Here is a 15,930-nt window from a genome sequence, read left to right as displayed (position 1 = left end):
TGCCCTGATTGATTCAGTCACGACTTTGAACGAGTGGTCCTTCATGGTTCTCCTCTGTTATGTCAGAGGAGAAAGACGAACATTAGAATATTTATTTCCATGTTTCGGGGTGCCTGCACAAACACCTGTCCCTGTCTACATTTTGCCTTCTCTTCTTCCTTAATATATTTTCATAGTTCATCCACCTTGTCATGATTACAAATCACTCTGTTTATTCAATGAGACACACGTCACTTTGAAAAGTCACTACTTGTCAAACTGCTCTTGGATAAAATCTGAAACCACAATCAGTTCACTCCATGAATTAGGTTACCTCACATTTTAAAATAACATATATATTATAATTTATAACATTTTTTGGAGGACAGAATTTGGGGTAGTCCAGTTTTTACGTCTGACCTGATATTTTAATAAAAGCTAACTGTATGAATTATTCTGGTAGAGTGCGTGTGTGTATGTATGTACTTTTTATTATATACACATACACAGAATATCTATGAGTTTCTCAATCTACCTGCCTACTATACTGAGCATTGGGTATCCTAACAGTGTTGAATTACAGAGGTATGGGCTTTCCTGGAGCTCTTTGCCTGTGGTCTCCCTACTGGTTCATAATCTCCTGGGTGAAATCCTGGGCCTAACCGGTTGTGAACTTCACCCTATATTCTCATAATAACTTAAATGCATCTAGAGAGGTTCTCTAGTTTTGTTTGTAAAGAACTTCTGAAGGAATATGGCAGTATGTCAAACTGTGTGAAATATAATCGTAAATAATTTACTCAAGAGCAGCTACTAGCATGGCTGGCACATGGCTTTGCATTTTGAAAGACCATGAGGAAGCCTTGTGTTACTAACATAGACTGAAACTAGCACTGCTCCGACACTGCTGATGATTAGAGATGACATATGGAGCATCCTCCTTGGTCGGGAGTCCTATTTTTCCAAAGTGTGTGCTGCACGTGGCACTAGTTATTGGCTCTGCCCCCAGTCTTCTGGGTGCAAACTGAACTACAACCTGATGTCCTGGGCACACTTGGAAATGGAGTAGAGTTTAGTACTGCCATAAAATAGGAAAGGCGGAAAGGGTTTTCCTGTTTTGTTTTTTTCTTACTATTGATTTGCTCTGTACTATTCTCTTCTGGAGGTAAGGCACCAACTGGCATTTTCATGCACTGGCTTGGAAATTGCTTTAGATTTAGTGTACTTGCAGGTTTAACATGCACCCTCTCCAACTCCAAAATAAAAAAAAAAGAATATCAAAGCAAGATTAATCTGAAAAAGTGACCATTAATCATAGTTAAACATTTAGTGGCACTGCATGCTCAAACCAACATTCTGAACCTTCCAAAACCTTCTGCGAAGTCAAAAGCTAGATTATTTTGCCAAAAATGTGAAACCTCCTTCTCTGGATATTTGTAAAAAGAAAGTAGAACAGCAACTAGAAGGATGTGCAACTATGACATACAACTATCTCCTGGGGCTTTGGGGAAAAAAAAGGAGGAGGATTGGCAGTGGATGTTAGCTCAGAGCCGGTCTTCCTCAGCAAAAAGAGGAGGATTAGCACGGATGTTAGCTCAGGGCTGATCTTCCTCACAAAAAAAAAAAAAAAAAGAGAGAGAGTAGAGAGTTACTGGCATGATGTGGTTTAGGATAGGAGGCTAAAGTAAGCTACCTTAAGGTTCTGCTTTCCTAGCAAAGTACCTATAAATTATCTGAGATGCAGACAGCATGTAGGCAAAGTGCAAAGACAAAAGAATTTGCTTAATATAAATAATATTCTTTATGAGGTTAAGCTGGTCACATTTTGCAAGTAATTTATCTCTTTTGGTTTGTGATACCTGAAATACATTTTTTCAGAGCATATTCACTTATCACGTAATAAAATCTATAAATTATACTCTTGATTATTGCTTTTTTCTCAGATTATTCATTTATTTTTTCCTAATATTTGCAAGGTCAAATAACAGTATATTTAATCCAATTTGAATGGAAGAATAACTTTTTTCTCAAATACATTCTAAGAAGAATTGAAAAAAAATCTAGATATTCAGAATAGATTACCTAAAGACTAAGGTCTATTAGAAATATTTTGGTAAAGTCACGTGGATTTTTATTTTTTCTTTACTTTTTAAAAAATCCCCCTCCTTCCATTTTTGGTAAACCTTCCTAAAGCACTTTGGATCGATTCGCTGACTTACTGTAGAATTAGACATTTCTAGATGAATCTGGGGTGAAGGCTCCCAAATAAAGTGCTTTTAAATGAAGCACCAAAGTCAGTCACTTACATTCTAATGGTCGTAAGAAGAATACTATGTAGCTCCCACGTCAGGCCTTTATAGTCTTTAAAAATATATCGTTATTTTTTCTACTAATTCTAATCCTATAGCATGCATAGTATAAAATGTTGTTGCAATCTAATCAATTTGAAGGTGAACAATATTAACAATATTAACTAAGAACAAGGTCTTACCATTCTGAACATCCAACACATGATGTTTATCTAACGTCCAACCACCCATGTTGGAAGCATCTAATTCATAGCCTTGCAAAATGGCGGTCCTCTTTTCCCACAGCGTCAGGTCTAAACATGACTCATATTCATATCCGACTGACACTGGAACCAAAACAAGTCACAGTTCATCTTCTCAACTACAGGCAGAAATGCAATTTATTTTATTATTTTGAAAAAACTGCTTTTTCTACAATTGTGTTCTGAGACTACATTTCCACTTATTTATGAGCAGAGTTTATTTTTTTCTATGAGAAGATTTGGTCACATAAAAGGCGGTTTTCTAAAAAGTGATCTCCAAATATTATTTCTGTACTGATTTAATAGAAAACTAGTATTTTTTCCCACATCACTTTTTCACAAGGGGTTCACAGCACAAAATCAAGTTCAGACTGAGCAACTGGTTAAGTAATTAGATCAGATAAATCAGCCCCAAATGGTGATCAGATGATAACAACTAAAAATAATATTTGCTATCGGAATAATTCGAGCTGTTTAGCTCCCAAGAGTATTATACTATGGAAAATATTTACGATAAGGAAGGCTCAATAGAGCAAAAATGATGGCCAGATTATGACATTATTTTCACATGTTATTATCAGGAATGAAAAATAAAATTACCAGTAAATTAATATGAATGAATCATAAATGAAAAGTTTCAGAGTTCACAATGAAGCATGGATTTGAAAAGTCAGAATAAAGAGAAGGGAGAAGTGGCAATTATCTGATTGATTTGAATTAATTCAAGTCCAAATTATATATTAACTTCAGAATAAAACATTTATCATATTTTCAGGTAAAAACTACCAGAACAAAACACAAGTTATCCTTTAGTTTTTGATGTTCTGAGCCTGCACTTGAAGCTATACCTTATATATCTCACAAGTCAAACTTGGATTGTGTTGTCCCGGCGTTCAGTCAAACTGGTTTGATGTTTTAAGACTATCCTTCTACTGAAATGACTGGTTCTTCTAGGCAAAGGAGCTGAAATAATTTTTGGACACAAATGTTGCCTGATACCCTGTTAAGTGTCATGATAAGTTGAACTTCCACTAGTTGTTAGATAGAGAAAACAAAAAAAGATAAGGTAGCGAAGGAGATAAAGTTATAAAGAAAAGAAGAAAAAGGAAAAACGGAGGGACACAATAAGATTAAAAAAACAGGAATAAAAGGATATGACAACCGGAAATCCCATTCAGAACATTCTTCTAAGATATAATTTCAGCCAGAAAAATGGACACTTTCTCCTTTTCATCATACGGAATGCATTCCCATTTATACCAACCAGCTCATAACTCCCTAGGACAACCTTATTGCCTTCCTATCTGTTCACCCATTGATTTCCATGGGTTACAAGTAATTTTATGTTAGTTCTGACTTCGAGACAATTTTTTTCGATGCAGAATATATTTATATGGAACTTACCAACAGCTTCAGATAGACCATAGACCTTCTGATTATATGCATCTGTTTTATCCCAGATAAAAGTATAGGCCAAGTTTGGTGAGGCAGGAAACCACTTTTGAAAGAGTCTTCCTACTACAGCCACCATCAGATGAACTTTCATTAAATTAAATGGTATCACGGACTGGGTCATGGTGATCTTGAGGACTGACTTATATCCTGCAGCTCTGGAACTCAAGTAGGAAAGTTTCAGATCTGTTCCTGGAATTGTGGTTTCTTCATGGAGTACCTAGGTTTGAATAAAGCAGAAGCCTCACACTGGGATCATGTATGACTATTAGCTACAACACATTTAAAAGAACCTAGTAGAACAACTAAAATAAGACACCAAAGAATCACTCTTCACAAATATGTATTTGAACTATCTTATTCAATAATTAAAAAGAACTCTGCTGCCAGCCCAATTTTACTCCTCCTAAAAGTTTCATGTCACTTATTCTGAGTTAATCATACCTCAGGTGCTACTCTTCATACAGGAAACACTATGACTGCTCCATCAGGCTGACATGCACTGACTTGTTAGTTTAGTCACAGCAGATTCTCACTAACCCATCTTTCACCCAAGCCGCCCTGGAGAATCAGAGCAGACACCTGTAAGATGGTTAGCTCAGAACAGGGATGTGGTCCAGGCCAAAGATCTGGTCTACGCCAGCTGGCTTGTTTAGGGGTTAAACCTAGGCCTATGGCCTCATGAGCTGACCAGCCACAGCCTATAACGACAGGAATGACAACAAAAAAGACCAATTCTTTTTGCAGCAAATTCCACATCCATGTTGAAAGGTAATATAACAATAGCACATTCTCATAATTAAACATTAAGCTAGGGCTCACCACTGATTTTTGATATGATGGTAAATGAACTAATATATTAAAGCTGTGTAAATTTTCCCCCAGAAAACAATTAACGTATTATTGAATGCACACAAAATATGTATATTCTGAATTCAATATATACTTTTTAAATTGAAATTGGACTGTAAAAAGTTAATATAATTACCTGCATAAGAATTATCTCCTTTACAAATTTTTATTTTATTTTTCTTTTGGTGAGAAAGATTGGCCCTGAGCTAAAATCTGTTGCCAATCCTCCTCTTTTTGCTTGAGGAAGACTGTTGGTGAGCTAACACCGTGCCAATCCTCCTCTATTTTGTATGTGGGACACCACCACAGCATGGCTTAATGAGTAGTGCGTAGGTCTGTGCCTGGGATCCGAACCTAGGAACCCCAGGCTGCCGAAGCAGAGCACGTGAACTTAACCACTACAGCACTGGGCTGGCCCTCCTTTACAGTTTTTTAAAAATCATATTCTTTTTTTTTTTGTGGGGACGATCAGCCCTGAGCTAACATCCATGCTAATCCTCCTCTTTTTGCCGAGGAAGACCGGCTCTGAGCTAACATCTATTGCCAATCCTCCTCTTTTTTTCCCCCCAAAGCCCCAGTAGATAGTTGTATGTCATAGTTGCACATCCTTCTACTTGCTGTATGTGGGACATGGCCTCAGCATGGCAGGGGAAGCGGTGCATTGGTGCGCGCCCGGGATCCGAACCCGGGCCGCCAGTAGTGGAGCGCGCGCACTTAACCGCTAAGCCACAGGGCTGGCCCTAAAAATCATATTCTTTTTTTTTTTTTTTTTTGGTGAGGAGGACCAGCCCTGAGCTAACATCCAATGCCAATCCTCCTCTTTTTTGCTGAGGAAGACTGGCCCTGGGCTAACATCCGTGCCCATCTTCCTCTACTTTATATGGGACGCCGCCACAGCATGGCCCGACAAGCGGTGCGTCGGTGCGCGCCCGGGATCCAAACCGGCGAACCCCGGGCCGCGGCAGCGGAGCGCGCTCACTTAACCGCTTGCGCCACCGGGCCGGCCCCTAAAAATCATATTCTTAACCCCACAATTTACCCATCAATGTGACTAGCTCAATGAATTTGTACTGACATGTGCAAAATATATTACGCCAAAACATTATTTAAGTATTTTGAAAAATATATTTTACATTTCTGAACAGTTTAGATTTGACTTACTAATGTTCCTATTAGTGTGGTTAATAACAATAGCTCTTCATCGGCTTACTACATACACTGTAAAGTGCAAGGCTATCTACGTTCAAGAACCTGCACAAGGAACTCATACTTTCTCTACTAAGAATTAAATCGCATTCTCAAAGGCTTCCTCATGTTGCCCTATCAAGATTCATTATTCAGACACAAAGAACTACATTTTTGTGTTAGAAAAATTTTTGAATAGTGATTCGATGATCAGCAGTTTCCCCTCCCTCAAATCCTCTCCCATAAAACCGTTAGAAATGATGTATATCTGTCATCTCCAAATTTTAATAACTTACGTAGAATCCTTGATACTGAGGGCATAGCCATCAGTTTCAACATCAACAATCACACAGTTGGAAGGAGCACAAAAGAATGGACTAAACAAACTTCCAATCTGGCCTGTTGAGTTGGTGTTGGCACGAAGAGGGATGTGTTGCAATGTAACAGATTAAGAAGGCATTGCTATGCTATAGTAGATGTACCGATTTATTACAGTTGGGGTTTTCCTTACCAAACATGCTGAATGAACGCAGTCACAGATTGTCCAAGCAAAACAGTTTATGAACATACAGAAACATTTTAGAGCTCTAATAGACTCAGGGAAACCATTACATTTAAGATTGACAGTACTTCTGTCAATCTGGAGGATTGTAGGGTGAAAATCTAAACAGAACTTGCTATTCTCCCATCATTGGGGTGAAATGGGTTAGTTTGAAAAATAGATTCTGTGACTCCTGAACAGCCTTGAAAATATAAGTGATTGAACCCTAGAGCATAGAATTTGTTTCCTCTTAATTTATTTCCAAAATAATTTCTCACAAATTTGATAGGTTTTCTATACGTAAAGCAGTCTTTCATTAATATATAATTCCTAAGACCTTCTCTATTTCAAAGTAGCATATGTTATTCCTAATGTTAATAACTGGTTATTGTCTTTGTCATCACTAACCTACTTCCATGGAACAAACATCTGTAATTTACTTCATTAAAACATGCGTTTCTTCTATGTAATTTAACATGACCATGTTATTTTGCATTAGTGGGAAAACTAAATCCAGCCAGAGTGGAAAAATAAACCATTAAGCCTATTTTTGTCAGCTGCATGATCTGTAAGCCCCATTCTTGACCCTATTAAACATTCAGTTAGAAACTATGTCCTGCCAATTCTACCTTCCAAATCTCTGTCTAATCTGTTCCCTCTTCTCCATTTCCACTATCATTGTGATTCTTGGGTCCTCTCCATCTGAGTGCTGGATACGTATGGAAATACAGTGAACACTAGCCCGTTCGCTGATCTCTCTGTCTCCTTCTATCAATTATGCATTTTGTCACTGGAGTTAGCTTTAGCGAAATGCTGCAAAAACATTGTTGGTCTCCTTGTTCCATATTGCCTAAAGAATTCAAGGTCTCCACTGTACAGTATTTCAGGGCCATTCATAACCTGGCCCCACTCTTTCCCCTTCTAGGCCCTACATTTAAATCCTTCACCAGTTTTTATACAACATCATTTGTTTTTACTACCATGCTGATGCTCACACATCTTCTTCAATCTGAAGTATCCTTTTCCTCCTTTTAAGGCCAACCTCCTCAGTGATGCTTTCTTTGGTTTTCTTAGGAATTGACTGCTCTTTTGAACTTCCACAGTTCTTCATTCAAATCTTGATCACATTTAGTAGGACGGGATCCATGTCTTATTATTCTTTTTATCCTAGTAGAGTACCTTGTACATAATAGGCTCTCAGTACATTTTTACTAAATGTTTGCTGACTGTATGATGGAATGGAAAAAAAAATCCTTCAAGAATTCATGGGACTGCTGACTATTTGAAACTCATTTCAATGACCTGGTTTGCTACATATGTGCCACCTATAGACAGACACTGCCTCTAGGTTAAGTCTATTTTAGGACAGGCTAAGAAGTTCAGAGTTATTGCAAGATGGACCTGGGGAGGAAATACTAAGTTGAATAAGGTTACAATGAATTTCTGAAAGCTTCAGCTCAAAGTCTAGTTAACTGTTATGCAATAAATCATTGAGGCGCCCCTTCTGCATCATGTTGCCTATGAGCAAACTCCATATTTTGTTATCTTAGACCTTCTTGGCGTATCTCTTCTAATCTCTCTCAACATTCCCTCCCTAGAGGATGTCATCCTAGGCTCTAAGCATTTCTGTAATGCCAGTGTCTTGCAAATCTACATCTCTAGTTCCAACCTCTTCCCTGGACTCCACTCTTACATGGCCACTTCTTAGCACTTCTACCCCAACCACCTTTGTCCAAGCCACAATGATTTCTCCTGTGGACTACTGAGATGGCCTCCTAACTGGTCTCCTTATTTCAATCCTTGCCCCATACAGAATATTCTCAGCATAGCAACTACAGTGATCCTTTGAAGAAGGAAATCAGTAACTACTATCGCTCTGCTTATAAACCTCCAACAGCTTCCAATTACTCAAAGCAAAAAGTCCTTCGGCCGGCCCGGTGGCTTAGCGGTTAAGTACTCGCGCTCCGCTACTGGTGGCCCGGGTTCGGATCCCGGGCGCGCACCGACACACTGCTTCTCCGGCCATGCTGAGGCCGCGTCCCACATACAGCAACTAGAAGGATGTGCAACTGTGACAGACAACTATCTACTGGGGCTTTGGGGAAAAAAAAGGAGGAGGATTGGCAATGGATGTTAGCTCAGAGCCGGTCTTCCTCAGCAAAAAGAGGAGGATTTGCATGGATGTTAGCTCAGGGCTGATCTTCCTCACACACACACACACACACAAAAAGCAAAAAGTCCTTATCCTTGCATGGTCTTCAATGATTTGTGATTTGTATACCACCATCTTCACTTCAGCCACACCTGCAGATCTCTTTGCCATTCCTTGAACAAGCCAAACACATTCTTCCCTTGGAGCTTTTGAACTTGCTCTTTGCTCCTCCTGGAATGCTCTTCCATTTTCGGGGTTTATTCTTTCACTTTCTTAAAGTTCCTGCTGAAACATCTTATCAAAGAGACCTCGCTGTACTACACTTTCTAAAACTGCACCTTCATCCACTTTACCCTGCTTTTTTATTTTTAAATAAGTCTTATCACAACCTGACGTATGTTCGTTTGCCTCTCTCTTCCTATTAGTTGGTAAACTCCTTGAGAGCAGACACTTCGTCTGATTGGTTTACTGCTTTGTTCCATTAGAACAGTGCCTGGTGCAGAACAAGTATTCAATATACATTTGAAGAACAAATGTGACAAAGCTGTTACGTGCCGTTGTACTTTAAAGACCACAAATTTTTACTTAGCTATTTATGAATAAAGTCCATTATTATTGTACCTAATGTCCTACCTTTAAGATCTGAAAGTTATTTCTACTGGAAACATAAAGGAAAGAAAAAAATCTCCAGATATTTCAGTAGATAAAATGAATAATGAAAGTATGGCTATTTTTTACCGTTATATAGCTTTTTTTTCCTGTGGTGAATAGGGCTTTATGAACTACAAAGTATTAGAGCTTAAAACATGATACCAAGTTTTTAAAATTATACCTTGAGACAATTAATGAACTTTTTCTGTTAAAAGTCATCTTTCCTAAAACATTTTTTACTTACAATAATAATTAAACAGTAAGTTACTGAGAGTAAAAACCACGTACAACAGCACTCAGTACAATGGCAGCCAGGACGGCAGGTACCCACAGGCACTAAAAACTTTTTCCAATGAATGAATGAATGAGCAAAGACAATATCAGCTTTTGAGTTTAAGCTGTTTCTCACCTGGCTACAACTAATAAATATATAAGATATAGCCTGAAGGAAAAGTATTTTGAATAGATCTTTTAGGAAATAACCATATCCTACTCTAATAATACCTATTCTAATACACATGCACACATCACATTCTACAGAATTATTTAGGATAGCATTGAAATTCTGCAATCCTTTTTTAAGACTCTTTGGAAACCACATTATCTGAAAATATTTATTTAAAAATACTGCCTACTAGAATATTCTACCTGTGTTTCAGGAATAATGGGACTGTCTTCAGGAGAAGATCTAAAAAAGGTGGATAAAGGTGATGACACGATGATAGGATTTGGCCTCACAAATCCACTCAGATCACAGCTGGGAATGTCATTCTCTTCTTTCTTCATGACTAGGGTATCCATCACATAAAAGACATTCCATGGAATCCAGACAGTATGATACTGAGTGAGGAATGGGGATCGTTCAAATACCAAAGTTAGAGAAGCCCCACCATTTGCCACCAAGTCAAACCTAAGAAAAAACAAGATATGCTTAGTGAATTATCTGGATCCTGTATAATTCCCAACGCTCACCTCCTTAAATTAATATGCTTTATAAAGAAAATCAACTTTTTCTCCCAACTTGTATATGAAATACTTTCAGATCTACAGGAATATTAAAAGAATTATACAATGAATACCCATATACTCTTTACTTAGATTTACCAATTTATTAACATTTTCCCAAATTTTCTTGAACTTTATACTATCTACTAACTACTACCTATCTACGCCTTTTTCAGAACCATCTGAGCTTGTCATAGATATTATGAAATGTCACTCCTAAATATTTCAACATGAATCTTCTAAGACAAAGAACATTTTCCTACAAAAACACAATACTATTATCATGTCTTAGAAAATGAAATTGACTTTTAAAGAACTATGTGAGTATATGACTAAATTTCTGCCATATGTACTGTCACAGATTTCTGGAGCTAAAAGTTGTTGCATTTCTATATTGAAAGGGACAATAAAACATGTAGGGTATAGGTCTAGTTTCTATATTTAAATACTTCAAGCAGAGATAGTACACTGGGACTAACTCACATTCCGTCCTGGCGGGTAATAGTATATCCATATTCTGGGTAGTGGAAAAACGAGACATTTACTCCAATAAGGGGCGTTCCATCAGCAGTTAGCACTTGGCCTCTGATGACGGATGCAAGGCTGTGGGAAAAGCAGAATAATTAGAATGAACATTAGTCTTCTCAGGCCAACATTATCATGATTTAGAGATAATTCAACCCGAGGATACAATAACACAATCACACGTAATCTATTGTTATTCACAAAAATCAGACCTGAAATACTCCCAAGACAATGTCCCGTTTAATTAGGCATAACTCACATTCCCCAAATGCTTGGTGTTTACCCTGGATTTTAATTCATTGCAATCTGGTTTTTGGAGAGTTATCAAGACCAATAATTTAGAGATGAGTTTTTAAAATTATAAACTGCTTTTTTCACAAGTCATATATCTGGTGCTTACATGAAGAAAAGCAACTTTCCAATTAATTCTGAGGCAATTTGTAAATCTGCAGGGACCAAGAAGTACAAGATTTAAGGAGGTAATAAGGAACATTTGTGCAACAACTTTTAAGCAACTGCTGGGTTTGACTGCATTAACGCAGTTAAATTACTGCAGACCCAGGAGTTCTGGTGTAAATCGTCTTCTTTTGCTCAGTGAGACACGAGACACCTGCTTTCACTTACTGGTTTATTTTCAGGTCATTACTGCTCTGTCAAGTGCCAAACAGCTTATGCAATCTTACTGCCATGCCGTTAGCAGTTCCATTACATTAATTCATAATTTATATTATTTAGTGAGCTCAGCTAAAAAAAAAGTGCACTTCTGTTTTGCCTTTTGGGGTCCTTTCATTGCTTCTTTTGAAACATTTCCAACTGTGCTAACAAAATCAACTAGTTAAATGAAGATTTATTGACTCCTTAATGGGATGTCCTGTTATGTCTCAGGCACTGAAATTGACAAAGTATGTGAACTGTGTCAAAAATGCTTGAAATGCGAAGTTTGGTGAAGAATTTGCCAAAAGAGGAAAAACTGCATTATAAAAAAAGCACTTTCCTCAAATTCACAGTCATCAGCATTTCATATAAAGTGCATATAACTGTTGATAATTTCACTACAGGTCTATACAAGCAAAAGATGCATTAACCTCTTATTGAAAGGACTTTCTCCGGGTATAACATGGGTGCTATCAGATCCTATAAGAAAACTGATTCGATCATAGAAGGATTTGGCAGCTTGCTGAGATGGGGATTGTAAGCTCTGGCTAATGATATCCTGAGGATCAGGCAGTCCACGGCAGTAGGGCTGATTTTGGCAAGAACTTTGCAAACAGCAATCAGGATCCATGCAGTCAATGAGTCCATCTGTAAGAGAGAAACGTAAGCCAGTAAGGGAATTCCCCTTTTTATGCCGTGATGTAGAATAAGTTTTGTGTTTGTTGTTTTTTCACCTTCGCTCCCCCTATCTGATAGTAACTTCTATGAGGCATATTTTTTGAAACCAGATGAAATATAAATACAATACTTGCAGCTGCTTTCATAGATAGTAAATATTGGGATTGAAGAGGACTGAAAAGAATCATATAATGTTGATTCTCGGTAAGAACTAAAAAACTACTGATTAGAACAATCTATTAGTGGCATGAAGGAATATGGATTAGTTGTAAGTATAATCACTCAAGCCTTCACATTTTAGAGAAAACGCACCAGGAGTTATAGTAAGTATGTATGGCAAACGGATAGGTACCTACATTGGGTGAAGCTCTAAAATTTGGGAAAGGGTCAGAAAATGAAAGGCTGTGAAATGAAGCAAATACAAATCACATAATATGGATGAGATTAGCCAACCAACTTTCAAGGAAATAGTTCTCCCAAGGAGAGTCAAGTGTGTTCCAAATAAAATTAAGGCATTTCTCAAATTTTAAAAAGGAACCTGAGCCCTTAGTATGCCTGCCCTAAAATGCAGATATTAATAAAAATGTGGCAAATGTAAATAAGCCATAACATTAGAAATGGTAAGAAACTTATCACAAAAAATTGACCTACAGTGTTGGTGACAAAAAAAGAGTAATGGATAGAAGGAATGTACCAGTGCCTTCTCTAGGAACATCAAAAGGAAACTATATTCAATGGGCGATATTTTATTTGAAATATATAAACCAACCTATCAGTGGATAAGAGTGGCAGGTTATAATGGCTTGATGACATTATGCCTTGAGGCCATTTTGCACTGACCAGCTGATACATGAATTTTGATCTGCTTGGCAATTACGTTTCTCAGTACAAATTAATAAAAGCATTAGTTTCTGAAGACTTGAATCATTCTTGGGAGAAATGACAAAATGGTTGTAAAATCTTCAAACCTAAATATCAGGTCTTGGTGTGACCCTATTATGACAAACTCAGCTAAAAATATCTGGTTGACCTATATGTTTTATTTACACAAGTGTTTTTGAATACTTTTATTTTTAAAAAACCACACTAGCCATTTTTTTGCTTTAGGCTACTCTTATTAATAGAATATAAGCTTGTGTCTTTATTATCTGGCAGCAAACCAAGACAAAAGAAAGCAGACTAAATTGAATTATATGACCCAGCCTAGAAGCAGGCCAACAACAACACAGGTAAGGTAAGAAATGAGATGAGGGGCCTGGCTCAATGACCCTAAGTCATTTGCCCACCTGAAGAAGAATGTCTTGAACACTTGTGATTTCTGCTAACACCCATTTCCCTTCTCTGGGCAATAGCTCTAAATTTTCATCTGGGTATTCAGCTCTCCCTAATTCTCAGGCTATGTGCGTATTTTCCTTCATGCTTGGTTCAGAAATGTACATGTGACCTAACTTTTTTAACCAGAGTGAGTTTCAGGAACTATCTGAAAAGAGATTCCATCTCCTCTCCACCCCCTCCCCTGAGGCTTGGAGCTGTAAGGCTGTGAGGCTGGGGTTGCTGCATCCATCTTGCTGCCACTACAGAATAACCTATCTGGGAATGGAGCCATCCCAGAAGAAGCAGAGTTAAGAGCTGGAGAGAAAAAACAACAGTTCATAGTGACATGTTTGGGGTTTTTGCAATAAGCTGCACCTGACCTCCTAGGCTTTTCACTTCTAGAAGCCAAGGCATTGCCTTCTTTCTTACTCCTGTTTGGGTTGGATTTTCTGTCACGTGAAATCAACTGAAACAGACTTAGTTTATCCAGAGACAGTAACTAAAAATCGCCTCACTATTTTCCTTATAGTTGAAGGAAAAAAAGCTTAATAAGTGAATAACGGAATTAAATTTATGGTGTTGGACTCTTTTTACATTATTTTAATTTTTTGTTGCTATAATTTCTACACATATGAAAAGGTATGAGTTGGAATTTCTGATAGGCAGATCTTATTACATATTGTTTCCTTATTATAGTTACATTTTCATGTAGATGTCTGTTATATTTCAAAAAATAGGTTTTTAATTATTTGAAACTGCATATTTATTTATTTGACAAAAATTTTAAATGATGTTTTAAGAAAATCAAATGAAACTGAGCTTTGAAACTTCATATAAATTTATCAAGATCTTACTTTCTTAGCCAAAAGACCACAAAGGTGAAAAATGTCTAAATATTTCTCAATATTTCTAGCGGAAGAAAGATGAAACTATGCTCTAGGCTTATTTTTCATGAGGATATATTATAATAATGCAATACACTGTATTTTTTCTCCATCTCTCTCAAAGAAATAGAAGCACAGTTATTAAGACTCAGATTTTTAAAGTAGTAGACTATTGCCCTATTGCCCCAATATCATTTCTGCCTTCAAAAAAACAATTAAAAAAATAAAACCCTTTCAGTAACAATTCATGATTATACGTTGAGACTTCATGAGAAATCTTTAATACGTATTTTATGACATATTTAAGAGTTCTTACTCCATGGATGTAGAATGGGTGTGCATAGGCACACACCCACAAATAACACAAATATTTGATATTCTTTCAGGTACTCACCTTATATTCACTCTTTAACATAAGTAGAAACTACTTAATGGAGAAAGTACTTCCAAATATTATATTTTATCTCCATTAATCTTGTAAATTAAGGTTAAATGCTCCCGGTCCTCTTCTCTTCCCCCACAATACTCTCGGCAACGTCTTCCTTTAGGCAATATATGGTACAGTTGCCAAAGAGGAATGCTTAAATTTAGTCATTCATCTTTGTTAGTTTATAAAAAGCAAATGTACATCTGGCATGTAGTCATAAAACTGCATGAGATGGACACCTTCTGAACTAATCAGTTGGAAATGCATTTTTACAAGCCTCTCTGCTAACATCAATCAGAGAAAGAATCTCATTTTCAACAGTCAAGATGCAGGGACACACTGTTTGTTATTTTTCTGCAGAGTTTATCAGTAACTTGCCCAAGCAAGTGACGGATGGTTATGAATCTGACTCCATATAACTTGAAAAAATATTTTTCATTCTTTGTCTGTACTTATATAGCTAAGACTATCTAGTATCACTAAGTTGATTACCCACTTGCCCAAATGTATACTGTAGTCAAATTGTCTTCGTGGAATAGTTTCTCAAAATCATCGAGATTCCATTTTAGTCTCAGGAATATTAGGTTGGCTTAAATTTATATTGGCGTAGAAGCCATCTCTAACAGAATTAATCATAAAAAATCTAAAGAAAACCAGAAACGTTCAAAACTCACTGAATAACAACTTCAATGTTCAGTTAAGAGCCTTTCTTTCTTCAGTTAGGCTTTGCAATATAAGTGGTACTTTGATGCGAAGTACATACTACAGCTTATGCTTCCGTCCACTCAATCCTTAATATTATTGCTCTAGTTATCATTTTTAAACATGTTCTCATCTTTCCTTAGGCTTTCACTGGACTTTCATAGTGGTTGGCAAACTTATTTTGTAAAGGGCCAGATAATAAATATTTCAGGCTTTATGGGCCTTACAGTCTCTGTTGCAACTGTTTGACTCTGCCTTTATAGCGCTCAAGCAGCCATAGACAATATGGAAATAAATGGGCGTGACTGTGTTCCAATAAAACTTTATTTACAAAAACAGGCTTTGGCCCAGGGGTCACAGTTTGCCAACCTCTGGTCT

At 37.1% G+C, this 15,930-nt stretch overlaps 1 protein-coding gene across 4 annotated transcripts in view; it reads right to left on the bottom strand.

Annotated features, from left to right (window-relative positions):
- The window catches only part of TENM3 (teneurin transmembrane protein 3), a 597,691-nt gene that overhangs the window by 53,017 nt on the left and 528,744 nt on the right, over positions 1–15,930 (bottom strand). For all 4 annotated transcript variants that reach the window (XM_014786234.2, XM_004428722.3, XM_014786235.2 and 1 more), the window contains 5 exons: positions 11,979–12,195; positions 10,852–10,971; positions 10,012–10,273; positions 3,935–4,202; positions 2,471–2,614 (listed from right to left, as the gene is read on the bottom strand). In XM_014786234.2, the coding sequence (XP_014641720.1) occupies positions 2,471–2,614; positions 3,935–4,202; positions 10,012–10,273; positions 10,852–10,971; positions 11,979–12,195 (1,011 nt within the window). The remainder of the gene's footprint in view (positions 1–2,470; positions 2,615–3,934; positions 4,203–10,011; positions 10,274–10,851; positions 10,972–11,978; positions 12,196–15,930) is intronic.

Source organism: Ceratotherium simum, chromosome 28 (assembly GCF_057802395.1).
Source record: "Ceratotherium simum simum isolate JZ-2026a chromosome 28, ASM5780239v1, whole genome shotgun sequence".
Classification (NCBI taxonomy): domain Eukaryota; kingdom Metazoa; phylum Chordata; class Mammalia; order Perissodactyla; family Rhinocerotidae; genus Ceratotherium; species Ceratotherium simum.
Note: the sequence above shows the minus strand (reverse complement) of the source record. Positions and strands in the feature narration are given on the sequence as shown.